Source organism: Apteryx mantelli, chromosome 3 (genome assembly GCF_036417845.1).
Source record: "Apteryx mantelli isolate bAptMan1 chromosome 3, bAptMan1.hap1, whole genome shotgun sequence".
Lineage (NCBI taxonomy): Eukaryota > Metazoa > Chordata > Aves > Apterygiformes > Apterygidae > Apteryx > Apteryx mantelli.
In genome coordinates this window covers 75,204,888-75,229,844 of record NC_089980.1, presented here as the reverse complement: position 1 = coordinate 75,229,844, position 24,957 = coordinate 75,204,888, and the positions used below count along the sequence as shown (strand labels likewise).

Here is a 24,957-nt window from a genome sequence, read left to right as displayed (position 1 = left end):
AGATGATAAAAAGTGGATATCTTGTCACTCAAGAGCAAATCGGTCTGGGTGCATATAGAGGCACACAAGTAACAGGTGGGTAGCATTTGTTGTTACATTGTATGTGATAAAATAAACTAGACTTTGCAACTAATACATTTTATAGCAATGTTGAACAATATAAAATGCAAAACTTACCATACAGTAAAAATGTCCAGAAAAGAGTACACAGACCAGGTGAGTTTTGTTAATGCAAATTTTACAGGGGAAGAACAATAGTATTTGTACTGAGAGGTGCCTAACATAACTGAATATCGTAAAGTAATTCCATGTTTTAAGTTTGCATTGTTATAGCTTGCTGAATTTTAGCTTTTAACTTAATTTCTGAATGTTTACATGCATTTTCAAAGCTACATGTTCTGTTAGTATTCAAGCTCCTTTGCCTTGGGTAGCTGACATATTTTAAATTTTCTTTTGCTCACACAATTTTAGATTTGATATGCCTCTACATCTGATGTCTTAATGTGTTACTAGTTTCTAAAGCTGAAATGTATTTTTGCACAACTGTGAAATACTACTGTCTGTGTCAGCATGCCTGCTTTAATTGTAACGTCTGCATCGGAAAGCTTTTGAGTAGTCAGATGCAAACTGTAGGTAAAAGTTTCAACTTTTAAATTGACACACAACAGCTCCACAGCAGCAATCATTTTTCCTTAAAAATGCTAAATGGTACAAGCTTGCAAATAGCTGGTCCAGTCTCCAGAGAACAGTATCTAATCTCAGAAAATGGACAGATAAAATGTGCACTTTTTGCATTAAGTTGCTTTTAAGCGGAAAAAAAAAAATCACTAAAGCAAGTCTAAGGGAAGATGTGCTTCCTACTAGGTGGGGTTTTGGCTGGGATTGGGGAAAATGAAGAGAACATTCATTATTTAAGTTCAAGAACTCAATTATCAATTTAATAATTCAGAAAAACACCAACTTCTCTCACAGATTAAACACATAAAAACCTGGTATGTAGATGACCTGAGAAGAATGCTGCAAAATGAAATGATAAAATAAGCTTATTATGAGAAATCTTGCTACAGGTTTAATTACAGGAATATTTTCTTACTCCCCCCCTTTTAATAAGAAGTTCTTTATTTACCATATGGTTCTCTTAAGAGGTCATACATAATTCTAAAATCATCTGTTCAGAGCTTTGAAATCCTATGATGAAAAGAACTTCTTCCTTCATTTCCTCAGAAATTTTTAATGTCCTTTATCTATTATAATATGAATTCCTCCTAGCATCTTGCGTGATACTTCAGTAATTATTCAAAATCCTGATACTGAACCAGTGTTAGATTGACTGGTGCTCTAAGCACCATTTTTATTCAAGCACAGAAAGTCAAATACTCTGAAAACTATATACTTAAAGCCTAGACATTCTGAAATATTGATAATTGGCATTCAACACTGGCTGGCTGTAACTCTTGAATTAAGCAACTTCAGACACTTGGTTTATCCAGAGAAAAGGAAATACAAGGATGGAAGTAGTAAAAGCTTCCTTTTCTTACAGTGCCTATTTTTTATATCAACTTTCCAATCACCATCTTAAGGGAAGAAAGCTGTTCTTCAATACTCATGGTCAATCCTGATGTGGTTAAAATATTTTCCAGACCTACAGACAACTCTCGCATGTTAGCAAAGAATGACTCACATACATAAGAACCTCCCATACACATGACAGAAAAAGGTATGCCTTACCTAACTGGAAGAGTAGTATATTATCTTGGATACCTTCGATTTAACAGGATTTAAAAGAAACATGACTCCAGTCATTCCTTCCCTGCACATCAGCAATCACATATGAGAATTTAGTAAATTCTTCACTTTATCTTCTAGGGACACAGAGGAAACTAAATGATGATTGATCTTTACCATGACTTGAAGGGACTGAGATAGAAGGCCACTGTAAGCAAGAAAAAGCAGAGTGCCCATTTTCCCAGGATCTCCGGTTCTTGCTGAATCCCTTGAGGAAGTTCTAAAGGGGATACAACCATTTTTTGTTTTATCTAAGCTCTCTTAGCTTCCAAGCCAAACACCCAACATACATGATATAGTTAACTATGAAAACAATTGACCTACTTTGTATTGCTTTATATTCTGTTTGAAAAGTAAACTATACTAGTGTTAAAGGACCATAAAAGAAAACTCAGAGAAAGCCTGGAGTGTCACTTTTTCCAGTGTAGGTGTACAATATATATGAGGAGAATCTCAAAAAGATATCTCAAAGGATTTTAAAAAGCTTTTCATTGCTGATGACACATTTTTCCCTGAAATAAGCCACTTCCTTTCTAAAACCCACACAGTACCTTAGTGTTGAGATTCAGTAACTTCTCTTAAAGTCTATGTATATATTTTTCTTGCATAAAAACACAGAAGTCTTAAATTCTCATTATTTTCCATGATTTAAGATATAACTAAATTACCAGTCTTGTCAGATTTCAAACATTTCCATTCAGTAAAGAACACATTCGCTTTGGCACAGACTGAATTCATGCCCTATCTGAAAAGCATTAAGTACAATGGGCTTTCAGCACTACAGCAGGCATTTGAGAACTGTCATGTTACTGAATATTTAGCATAGCGAATAAAAGGTGGGGAAAAAAATTCTTCTGAGCTATCTGAGTGTAAATAACTGATTTTCAGACTTGTAAAAATCAAAGCATTACAGCCCAGTATGATAACTAGAATTAAAACAGGTGGATTTCTAGGCTAATGAAAATATATTGTACATCACCGTTGAATTTCATAAAGCTTTTTCCTCCCGGATTTCTCTGGAACCCTAAAAATAATATCCAAAAAATGTCAGGTTTTGTGTTTTTTTCAGTCAGACTCCCCTCCTCAGTTGTCCATAACAACAAAGCAAAACTGCCAAAAAGTTATCTGTTAAAGCATAATCATCTGCATTTTGATACTGTGCACTAGGAAGCATTGACTACCACAGGATCCTTCTGTAGCATAAAAAGCCAAAAGACCAACAAGTTATTTGTCCATGGATTAAGAAATCCCCATCACCACAAACCCAGCTGCATTCAACTCAGTAAAGAGAAAAAGCCAATTATATGAACTCGCATCTAGGCTAACATGTTGTGGAAACGTTCGTGGGATTTTTGCTTGTTTTTCATGTAAAAACAAAGTGAAGGGAGATATTTATACAGGAGAGACAAAAACAGAATTCTATAAAATTGAAAGATAAACAGCATTAACAAAGTGCATTTCCAAGCATCTGCTCATTTTGCTCATGGGTGGTATTCTGTAAAACCTCTCAGACCTTTTTTGCAACTACCTGAAAAACCTGAATACATGCATTATTAGTAAAAATCATAAGTGAACAAACACCAATAAACAAATATCTACTTCTCTATTAACACCTGCAAACAAAGCAGCATAGCCCAACATTCAGAAAACTGGACTTCAGCTTCCGAGACCTGCACTCTATTCCTAGCTTTTCAACTTCTGTACCTTTCTTTCAAATAACCCTCACGTTTATCTTGTAAATTTTGACTCTTTACTGTGAAACTTATTTCTTATTAAATATTTATACACATAGTCCTACAAAGGCCCTGTTCCTGGCAATAGTAGTGAGAAACAACCATAACACAAATTAGCCATTGCCCCCACAAAGACAGTTTAACTATGAAAATTACTTCAAAACAAAAAAAAACAAACAAAACAAAAAAAATTCCTTGTTACCCCAAGAGCTATCAAACTGAACATGCTCAGTTCATGGTATTTTTTTTTCCTGCAAGGACTGCACATTTACAGAGATCTGACCTCCTTCTTGCTTATGCATCACTAAAACCAAAAATCTTGGTGTCATAAAGTGGTTAACAATTCCGTTAAAGGTGCCTGAAAATGGAATAGAATCTAGCTCACTCACCACTATCTGTATTTGTTTTATAATACTAACAAGAGTAAAAAGAAATGAAAACGTAATCTAGCTAGAAAAAGCAAGCAGAAATGAAATGAATATATGCAGAATGCAGATCCTTTTGACTAAGAGGCTACCATTTTAAAATAGACGTTTTTCAGAAGTGTAAATTTTTTAAAAGATTTCTCAGAGAAGCCATAAAAATCAGCTAAATTCCATCCAAAAAAAAAAAATCTATTTGCCTTGCTTATCCAATTATAGTGAAAACAAACATACTACAGCAGTGCATTCCAAATTGCAATCTCTGAACATCACTAATACCCATTGCTGAGAAAAAGGTAAAGGACACCTGAGCAATGCTACGTATATGAAGAAACATAATAAACATAAAACAAAACAAGCTGCTAGTTAAGTTTCAAAATTTCATTCCTTGGTTGTATGGACAGAGGAGACTCAAACTAGCCATTTTAAATATTAGAATAATGTCTACCTTCATCGAGTATTAATTCCATACATTGACATGATGATGAATAAATACTTTGCTCATAAAACTGTTCTTTTTCATCATCTATATTACAATATAGATGTAGCCTCATTTCAAAAAGAGCAAAAAAGTAAGACCATTTTCACTATGTCTTTATAAGTCTGAAATTCTTAACAAATTATTCGTGAATTCTCTTTTAAAGTGTATAACACTAATCTTTGCAGTCCTCAACTATTTTACAAGTTCTAGTCATCTTCTGGTCTTTTTATTGCCAGAAAGTTCTAGAGAAGGGCAATGAGTTATTTCCTAAAGTAATTCTACCAAGACTAAGCATCCAAATCAACCACAACTTTTTGTGACCAGGAAACCATTGGTATATCTCAGAAGTCATAGATTACTGTTTTTAACTTGTCATTTACAAGCATGCAGCGTAACGTTTCCACAAATCAGATGAAGACCACTTTCATGGCCACACAGCTACCAGAAACTTATCAACTATTGCGCAAAAATCCTTCTCAACAATCACCAAAAATCAAACTGCAAATAGTTCTTAATTTCTGCTAATATATCTACTTCAACAAACAATAGTCTGGACACAAGAGCAACTGGCTATATAATAGAGAAATATTAACTTAAAGGCCCATTCCCATTGAAATGCCCCATTAAGATAGCATTTGGGAAGAACAACAGAGCTTGCTGCAAAAATGTTCATCATCTGGCTTTTTGTTTTTGTCTCTCCCCCTCCCCACCAAGTTCCTCTTCCTTCCACAGAAAATCCTATAAGGTCAAAACCATTAGCACACAGAGTAGTACAGATATCTTGCACTAATGAACATTGCCTCATCATCTAAACAGAAGCTTGGACATAGAGAAATTAACTTTAATCTAGTAAGATTAAATCTACTAAGAGTTTCTCAGTTGCCTATATATCATGGAAACCAAAAAAAGACATGCAATCAATAAAAACTCAACTCAATTTCCAAAGAAACAAAAAAGCAGAGAAGCAACCTTTCAACACTTAAGGAAATTTATTCTTACTGTGTAAGTTACAATATGATAAAATTTTTGCTTCACTGTTTTCTCCCAACCACAATTCATAATCAACATTTTATACAAAAACTGTTTTAGCAAGAACTCTGTAAAACTGCAAGCTGTAAATTTGAGAGATACATGAATAATGATGGTATCTTCTATCTGAATAATGATTGTATATGTTAGTATAATCCTAAACTACTGCCCTTGTACCAAAGCACTGTAATAAACTTGAATATACTCCATAAAGACAATTCATATCACATAGCTCTATACAAATATTTTGTATAGCTATTTATTTTTCCACCAGCTATAGTTGCTCTATTAATTTCTGCGCAACCATTAACATTCAGAAATTGCTGATTACTGGAAAATATATTGCAACTACATGATTAGAGAAAATAGGCCAGAACACAAAACTGCAAGACTACCTCACTTTGCCAGTTAGTGTCTTAGCAGTAAAATTTAGAAGTATTATTGTGTAACTGTTGCAGGAATTCAAGTAGCCTGCTACTTCTGAAGCTTAAGATCCTGAGAACTGTCCCAACAGCTCCATAAGAAATTATTCATATAGGTATTTTTGAGTAAAATTAATAACCAGGTATGTCAACTTTTAATATCAGTGCTTCTAAATTTGAAGCATAGATTCCTCATAACATTCTCTACTTTTCTCCCCAAAAAAGTAGCTTTTGTTATGTTAAAAAACATCAAAATAAAACTAAGTTGAATTACACCCTAAAGGGTACAAAGCATCAATCAATTCTGCTATCCGACTGGGGGTTAGTTATCTTCCTACTCTTCTCACACTTCATTTGACTTTCAGTTTGCTCTGATTTTCCAAAACAAGTTCAGCTAGAATTCAGCTAGATTATAAAACCCAGAAAAAGTAAGCCTAAAAGAGAAAAATGGAAGAGACATTTATAAACAGCTTTTAAACAAATCAACTATAGTAGCTCTTGAAACGATCAATTTTTACAGTTACAAAGAGCTTGAGAATTAGTATTAGACAGTTACTTTTTTTCTTATTTCACTGATATTCCATTCTTTTTAAGGTTCTAATAAATCTTATAAACTCTGTCAAAGGATCTGAAAACACTTCTAGTCAAAAGCAAACTGGAGCCCCAATGTAGTACTGGAAGACAGTGGCAGATGCCAGTTTTTGTTGTACTTTATCCAAAGAAATCTTCCATGGAAGAAAGAAGTATGCTTGGGCAAATCTAGCCAAGCACTGGTGCCTGCTTGCCCAACAGTAGCAATCATTATAGTCCTTTCAGTCACAACGCTATTGTATAAGTTAACAAAAAATTGTAATTAAATCAGTCCTTTAAGAATATACATTTTATTTAGGTACGTAAAGCAATATCCACAAGACAATTTTATATTAAAAATATTCTGCAGCCACTGTTAAAAATTATGTACAAAATAAATTTAATGTACAAAATACCTTGAAGGTATACAGTCTGAACACTAGAAGTCGTATGTCTATGTAGTTTAGTATTTTCTTTTGTACATCCATATGCGGACACAGGCACAGGTACTTTTACAATATTAATATGTGAATTCTAGAACAAATACAGCTAACCCGTATTATACAAAAAGATACACACTAACTGCAAAATGGAAGAAGTTGATTTTTTTAAGCATAAAAAGAGACAGATTTGGTTAACAACAATTTTAGCATTCATTAGGCAGAAACACTTCAGTGCAAAGACCATATACACAGCTCTTATACAAAAATACTATATACCATAATATTATGCAGCAAACTAAGAAAATCAAAACTGCCAGTGATCACATAAACCTGGTTCTCATCGAAGAAATTATTAACATACCCGTTTCATTTAAAAAGCAGATACAGTAACACATTACCTTTTGTTTGTAAAAACAAAACTGAAATTTTTCATGCATTGAAATAATTGATCTCTGCTGAAAATTAATTGGAACTCAGGCTTATCCATCACTTCTGCACTTTTGCAGTCTTCAGCCTGCAGGTTTGTACTAATTCAAGGTTTACTTCAGGATTCAGGATCGCACACTGAAGAAAAATCCCTCCCCCCACCAATACCATGAAATATTTATATATGAAAATCTAGCTACCTAACAAGATCCAAAGTTGCTTGCTAAGAGACCAATCCCCCAGTAAGATCCATGCAAAACATACTTTGCTGATGCCCTCTGGCTTCAGCCACTTGTTCAACACCTTAATCTACATAAATCCCATGGCAAAATACAGTTCCAAGTACACATACTATTTATACATACTTTCCAAAAGAATCTGCAGGATATAATTTAGGTGTATGTTCAGTATTTGGCTCTAAAATTGTTCGAAGTGCTAAGAAGTTTTGGGCCAAGAACAGCAGTCAGGGGAGTGAGAAAACATACCAAAACAATGAAAAAGTTCAATAAGAAGAATAAAAAAAAAGATTTGTGAGTTAAAAAAAAAAAAAAAAGCTATTCCATGAAAATCTAGAAAATGTTTGTATTAGAAATCGCTACCTCCAGAAACATTAAGTAGTGCCCAAAGAGTATTTGGAACATAAGAAAGTCAAAACATCTAACAGTATAGCCAGGCAGGACTCTACCAAACTTTGCATTTAAGAAAAAAAAAAAAAAAATTCTCTACTAGAAGAATACACCTCATTTTTGAAAAACTAAGCATTAATTGTAAACACTCCAAATAGGACCTCTCAACCTGATGGGAAAAATAGACTTGCACTTTTAAGCAGTGAAAAGCTTATACTTGGACTAACTGCAGAAAATGGACTGCTGAAGTGAAAAGTATTACATACTGTTCAAAAAGGAGAACTAGCTATGAAGACTTATTAATTATACAACCAGTGTACAATCAGTATCAGCCAGACTTCCACAAACTATATTCTCTCAAATCTTAAACAGGAATATGACATTCTATCAGAGAAGGCTTGAGAAACTATTTGGATGCTGGTTTATGGAGGAAAAGGAGGTCCTGAAGCAAAAGGGGAAGTAAATCAATTCTGCTCTTGAACTTCTCAGAACATAGTATGTACATCAGACTGTACTATTTACACTTAAAACTTTTAAGGCACCCAAAATATGCAAGAATACAGATGGCTAGACTTAAAAGCATGTCATCTAGAACATAAACACTGCAACACTGTCATTATATAAAACTTTTATTATTAAGGATAAGAAACAAAGTTCATTCAAGAGGTCAGAGGTCAAACTATTATAAAAATTTTAAAGTATATGCTATTCATAGTCCCTAAATGAGACTATAGCAAAGTGTCAATCAGACAAGCAAAATATACAGAACATGAAATTTGTACCTGAGAGCACTGGAACATGTTTTATTTTTATTTAAAAATAAAATTATAGTGCAACCTGAAGTCAGGAATAAATCTAAGTTTCTGTCACCTTTTTGACATAACATACTGAACTAAAATTAGATTTAAATTTGAATCTACTGTTCCCTATTAGCTGCCAACTTTAGGATGGATAAACATATGGCAATTTATGAACAAATGTATTCCTCTACTTGTAGCAGTACTTTTATTGCACCTCATGGAAACTGGAGACACTGAAAGTCTATAAAACAATTAACATATACTAATACTTAAATTGAAACATACATGCAGTTACTAATTTGCCTCACAGATGCATCAGAATCTGATAATTATCAGCTAAAAAATTAAGTCCAAAATGGCCTGATTCTGATCTTCTAAAGCTTCAAAGTAACAGCCACAGACGCCAACAATAGAAGAGAATACATTTCCATTACTAAGGGAGCTTTCTCCAAAACAGATGAGACGGATATAAAGAGCACCTCTGCTTTGCCTGAACTTGTTTCCCCCCCCCCCATTAACCAAAGACTCTAATGCCAAAACTAAAAGGAGAATTGTTAGTCCAATGCTTCTCTGGAGCCTGAAAGACTCCAGAATAAACCACAGAATCCTACCGAAACTTCTCATGAAACATATGCTACATGGAACACCTGCAAAATAGGTGTTCTGAAGTTCTCAAAATGCCATTTTGACACCTGACGGGAAAGTGAAAGGGGGGAACCACACAATTTCAAGTGCTGCCCTACAAATTTGGTCCTATCAAAAGCTATACATGTCCTATCACAACCACAACCATTAAAAACGGAGGTTAGTGAGGCTTTTAAAAATTGAAGGTAATTGTGTTGTAACACTGTAACCAGAACAAGCACAGAAAAGTAACGTCAAGTGAAAATACAATTATGAGACTGACAGTTTAATAACATACCTTATCAGAAAATTTAAGAACATTTAATAAAATAAATCCCCAAGATAAACAGAGGTTCCCCTTCCCCAAAATATACACCACCTAGCAAAACTAATGACTTAAAAAAATAATTCAGTGTTCTTCCCAATAAAGTATATTTTGAACACCAAGAAAGGTGTTTAAAGAAGTCTACTGGTGTTTATAGGAGTTTATACATGCAATTTCTATATACTGAAGTTCAAAATTTTGTAAAAGTTAAAAATGTTAAATTGTCAGTGAAAATTAGGCAAAAATAAAGAAACCCAGTGCAACAGCTTAAAAGTTCACATACAAATTTGTTACCAATCTAACAGTAAGAACTGTCATATGTACAGTTAAAAAAGATAAACAATATTAATTCTGGACTATAAATAGATCCAATATAAAATTTATTTCTTAAATTTTTTAAGATACCAAGATATAAACACTGATTCTTTCCCATGCTTTGTACTACTCTCTTGTAAAAGCTCTTTTTTGGTTAGCTTTCACAATATCATCAGGAGATGCTGACTTGAAGTCAAATGGTGTTATGGCTATTATAGGACCAATCTCCTTGGGTTTTACTTCTTGCACTTGTCTGTTGTATAGGAAAGTTTTATGCACACCAACCATGCGCCGCTTATAACCTTTTGGAGGGTAACGCAGACACAAGGTTAAAGCAAAAGCTGAAGGTCTTGCACGCAGCGCCTTCATCCATGAAAGGGACAAATCCTGCCTCTTAGGAATAAGTCCTCTTTTGGATTTTTTATTTGTTTTAGCAAAAACAGAACATTTCCCTTGCTTTACATTTGAAAGTTTAGTTTCTGGGGTTAAGATATTTGATTGTCCTACTACATTTTGTTCTGCTGATACACCTGCTTTTTTTATAATGCCACTTAAGTCAATGTTTGTTCTTTTAGAGGGCCTCATCTCAGTTACATTGAGCATGGAGAAGTACTTTTCTTGTCGAGTTTTATCTACTTCAATAGTCTCCGCAATTAAATCTGACAGTGACAAATTCTCAACTTCCTTTACTGGAGAAACACTGGAGAGGGCTAGAGAAGACAAAGATCCTGTTAGCTCTGGCATCACACCTGAAGTTTGAGGTTGACTTACTAGTTGTGATAATGATGAGGTTCCCAATTTCACATCTGCAAGAGTTGCTGTTGACTGGGCATAAAGATCAGCCAAAGAATAACAGTGGCTTGCACTGCTTTCCTGGTGCTCCTGAAGTAAGTCAGCCAGTGATGTGCTTCCAGACTTTGATACTGGCAAAGCAGCCATCTCTAAAGAGGGGCTTTCCTGTTTTCTACCTTGTAGAAGTGAAGAAAAATTTTCAAGTTCATTCTTTCTATTTACGGTATGACTGACTTCATTATCAAGAGCCAATTTTCCTAAAGCACTCGTTAAACAAGGAGGACTATCAAAATTTGCACTACTATTACAATCAGAAGTATTTGAAGAAACAAAAGGCATGCTGTCTTCAAGACTGAGAGACTCGCAAATCACATTCTGCATCAGGAAAGATTTCAAGTCCTGTGTTTCCTTGCATTCCAGCTTCTTAGAGGAAGGATTTCCAGATGTGTTACTCCCTACACTAAAGTAAGCATTTTCACTGTCAAGAATCAAACTTACTGCATTAGCACTTTCTGGTAGTTGATCCTCTGCCTGTTTATTCAGAGGTTCATATAATGACCCTTTACCCAAATCATCACTGAAAGAAGATGACAGAACAAATGAAGAGGATTTCAATCCTTTCTTTTCACATAAAGGTATATTGGATATTTTAGCATTAAGGAGCATTTTGTTATTTGTAACTAAAGAGTAACAAGCTGAATCGCTTTTGGCTGTCAGGTTTCCAAGCTCAGATGCGTTGGTGTTGTCAGCAACATTTTCTACTGCACAAGAGACATTGACTGTATTAATAAATATTTCTGGACAACAAAGTAAGTCTCCTTACCTTACAATAGCCAGTAATTTTCAGATGGAAGCATGGTCACAACGAAATATCCATTTTTTTTTTTTTTAAAGTAGACAGCAGCAGCAAAATCAAGAAAAAACATGGAAAGGCATTTAATTACTAAGTGTTATTGAAAAATATGCATTATTCTACAATTACAGAATCGCAGAATAGTTGAGATTGGAAGGGACCTCTGGAGATCATCTGGTCCAACTTCCCTGCTGAAGCAGGGTCAGCTAGAGCAGGTAGCCCAGGACCATATCCAGTCGGGTTTTGAGTATCTCCAAGGATAGAGACCCCACAGCCTCTCTGGGCAACCTGTTCCACTGTTCAATTAAATGATGGATATTTACTCAAATACCATGGAAGTTCAAAAAAAATCAGCTAAGAAATGCCAGTACAGATTACCAAGGTTTACATATGAATCAAAACAAGAAATTTACTGTATAAACACTATCAAAAAAGGAGAGGTATCAGGGGGAAGAAGGGGGAAAGGGGGGTGTTGGCTCACCAAAGAAACAACAGAAGTGCATAAAACTTTTAAAGATGTTGTCCAACTTCTGGGACATGTATTCACACACACAGTTAAATTCACTTATTAGAAGACAGAAATTTACTGTAAACTGCAGATGGTTGCTTACAGTTTGCATTTAAGATGAGATTAAGGTTTTATTCTGACTTCCAGCTCAAGAAAAACTGTTTCTCTTAAATGTTTTTAGAACACAAGCATTTAGAAAAGATGGCCTTACTTAATTTTCTCATGAATGACTTATGCAATAAGCATCTTCACAGTTTTTAAATCCAAAATTACACTGTATATAGAAATGAATCATCCTGAAGCCAAACACAATTAAATAGAAGTGTACCTTTTGTCGTCTTTCCTATAATCACAGCGTCCTCATTCTTGGTCTTCATATTTTGCTTACTGTCTTGTGAAAGCACAAGATCCAAAGCCTTCTGTACATCAAATTTACTATCCAGTACTGCTTGCACCGTTGTTTGCTCTGGTACAGACTCTCCCAAAACTTCTCGCATTTGATCAAGGCATGAATTAAGACGGGCTAGAAGAGACATATTACTGTTATAAGCTACATAAGAAATGTTTTAATAAAGTGGTCTAACCACTAACACCACACATCTGATAACATGATATTTCTCTCCAGTGTCTGTTAAGAGATAAAACCTTTATAAAGTAATTTCAATCTCACTTCTTTCCATAATAGGCTTCACCCCCAAAACCTGGAGAACATTTGATTCATTTAAAATATTGCAATATGGAACTATCATTAACTACCATATATTGATCATTAAAGCCTCAACATTGAAATATTTTGATGCTGTAAAATTAACTAGCTTCACTGCTGAGAAGTGGTGCAAATAATCACCTTAAAATTATTCAAAGTAATTTAGTACATCAACATGGAATTCCATTTAACAGCACAATTTAAGTGTTTACAGATGCTATAATTAACATTCAAAGTAAACAGCATTTTCTCAGGCCTCAGGTCTTAACAACGGAAAAATTCTAAATATTAGCGATTCTGGATCAACACTCCAGCTTCCAAATTACCTGCCATCTTTACCTTTCCTAGAACTGTAATATATTTTGAGGGTCATAGAATCCATTTTTCTTTGCAGCAGGTTTCTGTATTCCTATCAAGAACATTTTTGAATGCAAACAGAAATGAAAATTTCAAAAGCCTTAGACAATCAAATTCTACCACAAAGGTGTATACCAAAATTGTTTTCAGAATTTGAACTTAAGAAAAAAGAGACTACACTAAAAATAGACTCTCAATGGTTTTGAAAAAGAAGTAGCTTTCTCAAACATCTTTCATTTTTTGATTTTTTATGATATAAACATTAAATTTGTGTTTAATTTCTCTTCTATTGTCACTCTGACCAACCTTTTTTTTTAAAGCAAATATTTATACAGTTCAGTAAATAAACTTTCCTATCTTAAAGTAGCCAGTAAAACATCAGACTAGTATAAACCTTGACTAAGATTGGTTTCTTAACATTCTTGACTTTCCACACAACCAAAGACTGAAAATTCACCAGGCTGCCATTCACAGAAGTAGTGTGCTCATCAGACATACAAACACTACAGCAGAAGAGAAGAAAACCCCCTTGAGTGTCAGCTTCTGCCAGTTCAGTTTTCAGGAAGACTACTCAACACCACAAAGACGACTACAGATTATTTGAAAACTTCACCAATGATGGTAAGTTTAAGAACTTTGCTAAGCAAATTCAACACCAATTCCAACTTCTACAAGGTTACTTAAATCAGCACCCTCAGTCCATACCCGAACAGCAAGTCAATTTTCACAAGACATTTCCTCTGCAAAACGAGTACTGACAGAGCTCCACAGAATGTGCTGGTCAGCCATTTTATTATCCAGCACTCAATATGAACAAACTTTTCAAACTCTTTGCAGCCAGACTGATTAGAGTCAATAATTTTGTATTCATGGCCAACACTGCCACACTGTTTCCAAATAACCTGCAACTATACTGAACAAAGCAGGTATTTTGGCACCCCTACTATTAAGACAGCTTTCGCAGTGGAGATGGTTATTTTTAGGTTTCTTTTCCATCTTTATAAGTCCAGAATATAACTTTCCTTCTTGTTCCAATACCATTTAACTCCTTAAATAGCTGGTGGACCTTGTCAAAAGCATTCTGAAAACCCAGTATACTATATCAGCTATATTTACCACCTGCTTGCTGATTCTTTCAAATTGACTTTACAGCATTATTTCCTTCTATAAAAACATGTGGATTACACTCCAATTTATCATATTTACTCATATGTCTATGCATTATCATAGCTTCTACCAGTTTACTTGATATTGAATCTAGAATTGTCTGCTGTTTCAGAATTTCATGAAAGTTCTGTTTTAAATATTAAATTTGATTCATCCATTTATTGCCTAGTCATTTAGCAACACGCTTTAGTCTGTGCTTATTAACACAGTAAAAATAACACTGATTATTCCCACAAAAATCACAAACTAAGTTAGCTATTACTATTTAGGAAAGAGAGTTGGGCAACTTTATCATGAAGTATGTAACTAAGCAATCAGCCAGCAAGTTTAAAAATCAAGTATTATTCCCTCCATATAGAACTCAGCTTGTAACATGGAATTCATGGCTGCAGGACTGAATGAAAATCAAAGTCTAATGGGTTCAAAACAGGATTAGACAAGATTGTAAAGAATGTAGGTATCCAAAGCTATTGAGTATTGGTTCAAGGAAATGTCTGACTTTGCAACCCTGTCAAATACTGTTAATTGCCATAATCTGGAAGGCATTACAGGCAAAAAATTATTATACAAATACTCTGTTTCTTATACTCTTCCCTAGGCATCCATTTGTGGAGTCAGTTTATTGAGCTACATGAACTCCTGGTCTAAGCCAGTGGAGGTGTTATGTTTGAATTTCTTATCAAATCTCACTATTTCCAGAGAGGAACTCAGAACATATTCTAGAGTGCGCAAATTTCAAGCAATATATGAGAAGGTGGCTAAGAGCTTAAAGGGCCATTGTTGAAGAGGTGCTTCTTATAGTACTCCACCCACTATACTCATGAAGGGTGTTGTTCTAGTATGAGATTCCAAAACAGTGAGCAGTTTAAGTCAGTCAAGTAACAAATGCTAATTTAAGACTATTTCAGTAAGCCTTTACATCATAAGAGAAACTGCTCTAAGGAGAATTATTCTTCTTCTATAATTACCTCTGTCAACTCCAGACAATTGATGATTGGTTGTAAAGTAACCAGCAGTATCTTCTGTACCTTCATAGCCATATTCCTCTTCTAATGGCTCAGCAAATGCTGCTGGTTTGTCTCGTCTTGAGTAGATAAATTGAGCTGCTACATTAGGAAAAAAACAAAGTATTAAACACATTTAAAATATTGTTCTTCCTTTAAAAACAAAGCCTATCTACAGAAAGGAAGTTAGGATGCTAGCTTGTTGCAATGATTTGGGGGCAGGTGGGGAGGGGGGAGGGAAGAAGCAGGAAGGGGCAATATCACTGTATAGTGACCACTACCTGAAGACTGCACAGAACATACAGCAGTTCATGACAGAATATAAATACTGGTAGTTCACCACTACAGTGAAAACACCCCAGGCTGGACAATATCCCTGTATGTCTGCATATAATGCAATAATTCTACAAAGTTCAATATTCAAACAGAAGAAAGATATTCCAGGTTTGAAAGACAATTTTCCGTACTGAGTTACCATCTATGACCTAATGTTCTCTTCATAATCTTGTTCCACAAACTTTTTTTACATAGCTACAGCCAAAAGATTAACATGAAAATAAATGTTGTTTTTACTTTTTGACACTGTCCAACTATCAGCAACAGTTTACCTGAATTAAGCACATTCCTCTATTCTTGGCATTGAATTAGAAATACAGGGCACGCATTAAAACATACATTCACACACAACTTTAAACAAGGACAAAATTCCATTCCAATTCAGCAACATGTTTAGGCATATATAGTTAAAATTTTTTGCTGAACATGAACTCCAGACAGCACATAATCTGAGAAGTTTACAAAATACAGTGTGAACAAATGTCCTCATGTGTTATGCAGTATTTCCCCAGATCTGAAATACATACTGAAAGCTTTAATATCCTCCATTTTTTATCCTCCATACTTTAATATCCTCCAGTTAAGTAGTATAACCTTAGCAATGGTTTCACAAATGCATATCACTTCATATTCAATCACCATAGCTGAAGCAACTATTAACATTAGAAGATTGCTGCACCATCAAGATTAGATTATTTTACAAATGAAAGCTTATATAGAAAAAAATTCTTAGGAAAATTAGTGTGCACAAACACCAGAATTACTTTTGTGATTTAAAAGCTTACACAATTAAAAAGTAAATATATTGTATGTTTTCATCACAAAATACCAGCTACCTTATTTCTTTTGAAGTGACTTGAAAAATTCTCACAATAAGGCTTAGAAATTAAATGTGAGACAATCTGCATTTAAATTAGAGAACGTGACTACAAATAATACAAATACCTAGACTTGCTTACCTAAAATGAACAGGTTGACACAGCAGCATTTATTTTCATGTTAATCTTTAAAGGCCTAATTAACTGAAGTACCTGTGACCAGAGGTCAGAGAATACATCACAGATGCAGGGGATTTAGATCGATCCTAGTTACCTGCAGTAGCACAGCATCAATTATTTTCAGAGCCACTTCAGCTCTAGAAACATTACAACCAAATTTGGGGAAACCCAGAGCAAATAATCTTGCCAAAGGCATGGAGAACACAAACAACCCAATGGTTCTACACAGGGGCTGGTTAAATTCAGCTGGGCTGAGTCGCTCCAATTATATCTGACATGAGCACACAGCATCCCTATTTGTGCACCTACTTCATGACATTCCAAATGACCATCCATTATCCGAGATAATACACTTGAATGACAAAAGATGCAGAGAATTACCTAATGTGACTTTCAAAAGCACACAGATCCCTAGCACTACTTAACTGACTTTAACAGGAGTTAGAAAGCTAGGCACTCTTGAAAGTTTCACTAGCTGCCTTTAAATACTGCTTTCTTCTAGAAATAAATAATAATTTGATTGCAGTTCTTTAACCCAAAAATCTCACTGCATTACTTAGTCAGCTGTTTATCAGTTAATATCTTAGTTATTTTCCTCACCAGCAAACTGAAATTGTATGTATATATTTTCCCAGGTTAATCAAAGTAGGAATCAATGGACAATGCCGATATGTAATCATTTGAACTAACCTGTTGAGGGAGAAATGCAATAATCATCTTCTACTGATTGGCCATACACATCATCATCTTCAAAATCTATGAAGCAGAGAGAGTAAGATTAATCTATGCAATTTTTAAATACTTAGAAAGTCAAAGGATGGTTTTTATATAAGGTTTTAAGAAAGTTATTATGCATCTCCAGTATTCCAGAAGTGTTTATTTACATAGGTAGGAAATTCTAGGTTACAATAATAGAACTTAAATCTTTAATAGTCTACTAATTATGAAAGCAGAAAAAGTTCAAGAGTTGCAATGCTTCACCATCCTCCTCCTTCAGCATTTCCTTTGGAAGACCTCCCTCATAATTCAAACCCAACTTTCTACAGTTCCACAGACCTTCATCCATGGTCTTGTACTTCTCTTGATATTTTCACTTGATCCCTCAATAGCCTTATGCACAGACAGTTCAATTACAATCTTTATTCCAACAATTAAAGATCACCATTTCTACTCCATACCTGTCTACCTCTCACAGCTTTACTCTCTGATCTATCTTAATGGCCAGCTGCATGTCAACTCAAATTCAGCAAGGCAAAAAACATAATTCATAATGCCCTCTGGCTACGTCAAATTGTATCAGGCAAAAGGGAAGTTTCTTATTCAGTTACTTAAACACAGCCATAATCTTTCCTCAATTCAAAAAGGACAACCACAGAATCTTGACAAACTGACTTGTCAAATCCACACTGTATTAAAGATTTCTCCAATAATCAATTGTCAACAAATAAACTGTGTAGTCTTCCCTAGTGGGCATAACTTTGATAATGCTATAATCATGTTTTGCTTTTGGCCCTTCAATTTAAAATCAATTTCTTATTTCATTAAAACTTTTACAGTATTTAACATTCTGGCTCTCCAGATCATTTTGTTCTGTTTTTATTTCTTAACTTCACTCCACTTTTTATTTTGTCTTTATGATTTCTTTGCACATCACACTTGAAATTCAAAGAAAGATGATACCTGTAGTCTCTCAATACCTTACATGCAACTTCTTTCTTCTTCCATGTGCTGCAGTCTTTCATTTTTATTCCCTCATATAAGGCTTGTTCTCATCTGACTAATAAAAATTGTCACACCTAGACCTTTAAGTTCACCATAACCTTATACTACAACTTTTATGAGAGCAAGAACTTTCTGAATTTCAGGAAAGAAAGAAATGAAAAGTTACCTTTAAAAGGTAACTCTTCAACAATCGCTGTCTACTGAATTGAATTTTTTTCCTTTTCTTTTTTTTCCCCTGAACAAAGATTTAAAATATCATTAAGTAAGTAACAACCAAATCCTCAGCAGAATAAAGTTTTTGGCCATCTTTGGATGAATCGAAATCTACACAAACAAATGGACAAAAAGCTAGAAGCCAAGACTTTCTGATTTTTTCTAATGACATTCACCTCCCGATTCAGTTCACCATCTATAAAATGGTAAAATATTATGTCAACTGATTAAAATAACATTTTGGATATGTGAGATCTATAAAGATTTATTCAGCTAAGTGTACTGTTATCAGGAATCACAATTAGAAAGTAAATTATTTCCAATTAAAAAGCTACTTGAATATTATATCAACCTTGAAAATAAGTTATTTTGGTATTATGTAAACCTCAAAAATAAATTTACACATTTTGCACTAATAATGAAAAATACGAATAAAGTAATTGAATATTTTTAAAGATGCTATTGCATACTCTTGGCAGTTTCACAAATAACCTTTTAAAAGAATCAGGGGAACAAGTAACCAAAGCATTAAAAAAATCTGCACTCTGATATTAACTTTTAGACTGCAGAACTGGGATGTTACAAACACTGTATCTATTGATAAAAAGCTCAGAATCAGCCGAGTAATGAAAGGTTTATTTGTCTCTCAACATGAAATAAGAAAAATCAAAGTAAACTTAACTCTATAATCCATTGTAATTTTCCAAGAATGGTCAATAAAAACAGTGACTAAAAGGGTTGACACAGTGTATGAGATGTTTAGTGAAAGACCAGAGACCCAGAAAGCTACTCTGGAAATTAAGTATCAGGGAACAGCAAAACATATTTATCATATATGGGGGAAAAAAAAAATCTACTTTTTGACCACGGTAAATGAATATACTGCCTCCTGGTCCCATAAGAGGATCAGTTACTCTAGAAAGTGGTCTAAAGAGCAATACAACTTTTTGAGGTAAGGACACCTTTCGCAGATTGGCCAGGACTTGGAGAGTATCAAGAACTCCAGGAGGAATTCAGAGAATGGTTAACAGAATAGCAGGCGAAATCACAGTCTTTTGTCAGTGCACATCATTTGAATCACTTGTACATCTCATACAGTTTTAACTTCTAGGCTAAGAAAAAGACTAATTTGTGAAAACTGCTCAGCTTGCAGTGACCATAAAAATAATTATTAGACAATGGTACAAATTACAGAGGACAGATTAGAAGAAAGAAGTATCAACATTTACATCAGCAGCATGCTCTCAAGTGGAATACCATACTCAGTTCTGATCATGCAATCTCAAAAAGAAGACAGCAGAAATAGAATAATGTCAAATAAAGGCCACAAGAACAAAGATCTCCTTCCTATGAAAGGAGACCAAAAATATTGCTAATATTTACTTTAGAAATAAAACAACTGGGCCAGACAAAGCAATATAGAATGAGAAGTGGCATTACAAGAACATCTGGCATTATATTAAATAAAAAAAGAAGACAAAAGTGGTATTTGGTAGACTTCGTTTGAAACAGAAATTTTATTACAGAAGCATAAAGAATGCACATACAAATCAAGGTTAACCAAAGTATAATGCAGTAGTAGTTTCAGACAGCAATAGCAAATTAATACTCAAATGGTTGCAGCAAGTTATTACACATCTCAGCAATTTCAATGAAAAGTTTCTGAAGAGCGTACAAGTGTTGAATTCTACAGGTTGGGCACTCAACTCCACAGAGGACAGAGATTCAGTTAAATCAGCATTTCAGCCAACAAAGCAAATCTCTAGAAGGTGAAAGAATCAAGCAGTAAAATCCCCAAGCCAGTTTAAGATTTTGCCTGTATTAGGTAAATTTGCACTAGCAAAACCTGCTAGATAGGCTGACCCCACATTTGCAACAAATGGTTCACACGCATTCAATTTACTCCCAAAGAAGCTGTGAGAACATGGTGCACAACCAACCCAGTTTGTGCTACTGTAATACATACACACACTTTGCACCTGTCCACTCAAGAGCAAAAAGCCAGAGGCAGGCAGAAGTATTTCTTGCATTTTTTATATAATCTGACAGAGACAGCCAATAAAATTGCTGAACCCATACTAAAGGGTTCTTTAAAATAGTATTATCAGCTGGAAGCATGTTCTTTATTCCACACCCCAAGCCAACACAAATAAAACCTTGGCAAAAAAGGGGCAATTAGCAGTTTGCCTAAGTTAATGGGACAGTGCACCAAAGAAAGCTGCAGTGGTGCACATACTAGCTTAGTTCTTATTCAAGAGCTCATTCATTCCATGCAAGCTTAAGTAAAACATGACAGAAATGCTTCTAAAAAAGAGCTTTTTCACTAGATGCTGATCTCCATCTTCAAGAGCTACATTCCCTCTATAAAGGATGGCCGTTGCCTCTTATCCATGTTACAGCTGAACATCAGCAACAACCTACTAGAGCGAGAGCGGGACCACGAACACTTCGAAGATTCAACAGGGGCGGGCCCTTCTGCACTGGGGCTGCTTTTCGGGCTGCTCGCACCCCGCTCTGCAAAGTGGCCCCCTGCAGCAGCTTAGGGCGACGTGGGCGAGCGCCGCCGCGCCTCCGCCGAGGCGCCAGGCCCACGCCTCCCTCGCGCGGGCCGGGCCGGGCCGAGACGGGGCGCGGCGCGGCCTGGCGCCGCCGCTCGTCCAACGCCCCCCGCGCGGAGGAAGGGAGGGAGGCGGCTGCCCCGCTCCCCTCCCACCGCCCCCCGCGGCCTCCTCCCGCTCCGCGCGGGCCCGGCCGCCCCCCGCCCCGCGGCCGCGCACCCCGGCGGGGCTGGATGGGCCCGGCGCGGCGGGGGAAGTGGGTGGGGGAGCCCGGCGGGGAAAGAGCGGCGGGGCGGCTGGGAAGGAGCGGGTGGGGGAGGGGCCCGGGGCGGCCCTCCCAGCTCCGCCACCGGCTCCTGCTTGCCACTACCTTCGTCGTAGTTATAGCCTCGGACGTTCCTGTGCCGGGACATGATGGCGGCGGCTGCGTCGCTCACCGCGGTAGCGCTGGCACCGGCGGGCCTAGGGCGCCATGTTGGTGCTCGCCGGGGGCCTCGCGGGAGGCTCGTGCGCAGGCGCGCGGCGCCCCGCTTCCCGCCCTCTGTGCGCTGGTGCGCAGGCGCGGCGGCGCGGCTGCTTCCTGATTGACGGGTCAAACGGGGCAGCGCGAGGCGGGCCGGCGTGGCGGCGGGGGGAGGTGCTGCTGGCTCCGCCCCTCGAGCAGGGCGGCGGTGGCGTCACGAGCTCGGGCACGGGGCGCGCTGTTGGCCGCGGCAGCGGGGCTGAGCCCAGGCTGCCCGTTATTTATTTACTACTGCAACGTTAAAGTTTGAAACGGTTTTGAAGTGAACTAAATTTTCGGTTGTGGGCTTAAAACGCAGCCCAGCTTTGACCTGGCTAGTTGGTGGCAGTAACCGTTACTCTGTGATGACTGTCTAGTGGCCAGGATAAAATGAGTTAGCTGTAGGTAAACATGGTCTGTATTAATTGGCATTGCTATCTGTAGTGTTAATCAGCAAAACCTTGAAGTATCAGGCTCTTTTGGGGGATCTTGGTTTGGCTTCATCGGCATGTCTCCAGCTGTGGGTGCCATTGAAAAGTGAGTCTCAGCCTGCATGTGCTGTTGCAATGTCTAGGGATCAGGTAATCAAGGAACATGCCAACAACTGCCTGTCTCCATGTCTCTGAGAGAGAGGAGAGCAAGTGGAGAAGACACTAAGCTTCAGTGGCAGAGAGAGAGGGGAGAGGAGCTAGTAATGGCTGCAGCTCCCTGTTTCCAGGCTCCACAAGGCTCCCAGGCAGCTACTTGCATAAAGGTCCCAGCCACTGAGCTCCAGCTCTGACAGACTCAGTTGCCTCAAACTCAGCTCTTCCTCGGATACCTGCATTCATCAACTTGCTGAGGAACTTCTGGGCAAATCATCCAGTTACTATTTCTCAAATCAGATGTCTCCATCTTCCAGTCAAGACCTTTGGTATTTCATTTTGCCTTTCCAACTTTTTATCCTGTCTTGACAAAACCACAAATCCAGCCTCCTCCAGCTGCCATGCCTAGGTGTCGTCGGATATCCCACCTTCTAGCCACATACCCCTACAAATCCACATACCCTGGTTTTTCTAAACAGCGCCTAACAGTTGTCTCATCCTGGCCCACATGCCAGAACTGTCAGTACCTGCAACTCCACATCCTTCCTGGTCAATCGCCAGAGACAGGGTATGTTAAACATAAGCCAAAGTTTGTGTTCATATACAAATTGTATGCAAATGTGCAGATTTTTTGTTATTTGCATATTTCTAATTAATTTGTACAGAACAGCACATGCAGCTGCACAAACTTACCATCCATACGTCCTTCATATGGTGCTAAAACAGAATTAGAAACTAAGATTTCTAATTAATGCTGGTTTGCTGTTGACCTTTAGTGACCCAATGTTCTCTGTAGAGGTCTGACAGACATTGTGTTGATCTTTATCTGTCCCAATCTCTTGATATAGGTCAAAGATAAAAAAAAAAGTGAAGAATTACTGTTAAATGTTATGATTCAATATTACAGACTCTTGTTGTATGGTCAATTCCACATGTTACTAAACATTTTCTGAAAAGCCTTGAATGTTTCCAAATCTTATTTTCAAAGTGTTAAAACTGTTGTCAAAAAATTTCCAAAACCTTTTGTAACAGTGGTGATTCTCTGCAAAAATGTGTGACATTTCTAAATAACTGGTTCCCATTGCTGCTGACAGCAGAAGTGAAGAAGTAAATGAGCAAATTGATAAGTTCAGAATAAGTTCGTAATAGGAACATTTGTAGAAAATTCTAAAACGTGATCCTGAACAGGTCATTCTTAAAAGATTTGTCTAACAGCATGTAGTGCTAAGCAGTATGCTCTGCAGTGTAGCACACTTCTAAATTCAAAAGCTGATTCCAGCATGTGCTGCTTCCAGCTGTGCCTTTACTGAGGTAACTTAAGATCCCATAGCACTACACCCTCACTGCTTCCTGCCAATCTGCCTCCAACAACTTTAACCTGGCAATGGCACTTTCTGGCTTTTTAAGCCCCCAGAATTACTTAGTTCCCAATCATTTTTCAAATGTTAAAATCCCCAGAAAATCTAATCATATGAATATAGTATATTTTCTCTTTCAAGCAATGGTATTTCTCCTTTCAAACATGACCATCATATTGCAGAGATGTTTCTTTTATACTTACTAGTCATGCTTTTAAGACAAATCATCAGCTGCTCGTGGTTTTTTTCACATTTGAATTTTATGTTCTCATTCACTAGCTTATCAGTCCTTGATTTTCAGTGACTGTGGCCTCAGCAGATATGACCCACATTTCATTTACTTGATATTCAAATACAGCATTGTTTTCAAGATTTAGGAATTTAGGAAAGAGTCATAAATACACTGTCATAATTCTTTTGGCACTGCTAACTCTGAGATCTATATAAATATTTTGGGGAAGGTGGCCAGCTAATGAAGTGTTTAGGAAATAATAAGCTTTGGTTCTCAAGCTCTGCTTATAGCTCAGTATAGCTATTAGCTATAAGCTATATAATAGCTATTTTTTAGTGAAAGAAAAGTTCATGAAAGGTATTCATCTGAGAGCAAAGCAGCCTAAGTACTACTCTCAGCAGCAACTAAAGCTCCGTCAGAGAACCATGTCAGCCTGCCTCTAACAGTTCTAACCTACGAATGACTAAACAGGTCACTTCTGCTGGAAAATACTATGATTGCTTCCTTCTTGCCCACTGAGATTATCAATTACTTTAAGATGTGTTCATTAGGAAGTGGACAAAGACCACCAGTCTCAATCCAGGTGTCAGAGAGTAATAATGACCTAAAGCTGTCATTGACAGACTTAATCTACAGCAGTTAGCAGTACTGGTAGTCTGTTTTTTTTAGCAGTCCCCCTGAGTGCTCTCAACCCTAGCACTACTAATTTTTTGAAAACAGTAAGACTCAGTTGATATTTAATAATAATTTATTTTAGCTAAGCAGAAAATCTCTTGGATGGTGTTATTTTTTCTTAAAGTGAAATTACCCAGCTGTTTAGTAGTTTTAAATTTCTTAGGTGAAAAGCATTCAGTCTACTTCAATATTGTTTCCTTTTAAACCATGGTTAAGCAGGACATGGTTTGGAAAAAACAGCATAGTTCCAGATGTCACACCTCACTATGCAGTGTGTGAGTTAAGTTTTAAAATATAGATATTATCAATGTCACTAAGTACTTTTCCAGCTGATAAATGATCTGACTAGATCAAAAGAACTGCAGGCAATAAGTAAATGTCTGTTTTTATT

General features: G+C 36.5%; 1 protein-coding gene across 3 annotated transcripts in view; it reads right to left on the bottom strand.

Annotated features, from left to right (window-relative positions):
- Nucleotides 1–21,733, bottom strand: part of HBS1L (HBS1 like translational GTPase) — a 66,445-nt gene extending 44,712 nt beyond the window's left edge. Inside the window, exons 1-4 of one of the 3 annotated variants that reach the window (XM_067293692.1) lie at nt 21,586–21,733; nt 17,413–17,478; nt 15,353–15,490; nt 12,483–12,677 (exon numbers count right to left, since the gene is read on the bottom strand). In XM_067293692.1, the coding sequence (XP_067149793.1) occupies nt 12,483–12,677; nt 15,353–15,490; nt 17,413–17,478; nt 21,586–21,628 (442 nt within the window). In that variant the 5' untranslated portion in view covers nt 21,629–21,733. The remainder of the gene's footprint in view (nt 1–12,482; nt 12,678–15,352; nt 15,491–17,412; nt 17,479–21,585) is intronic. The other 2 variants (XM_067293691.1, XM_067293690.1) reach the window with 2 other exon arrangements.
- Nucleotides 21,734–24,957: the final 3,224 nt, after the last annotated feature.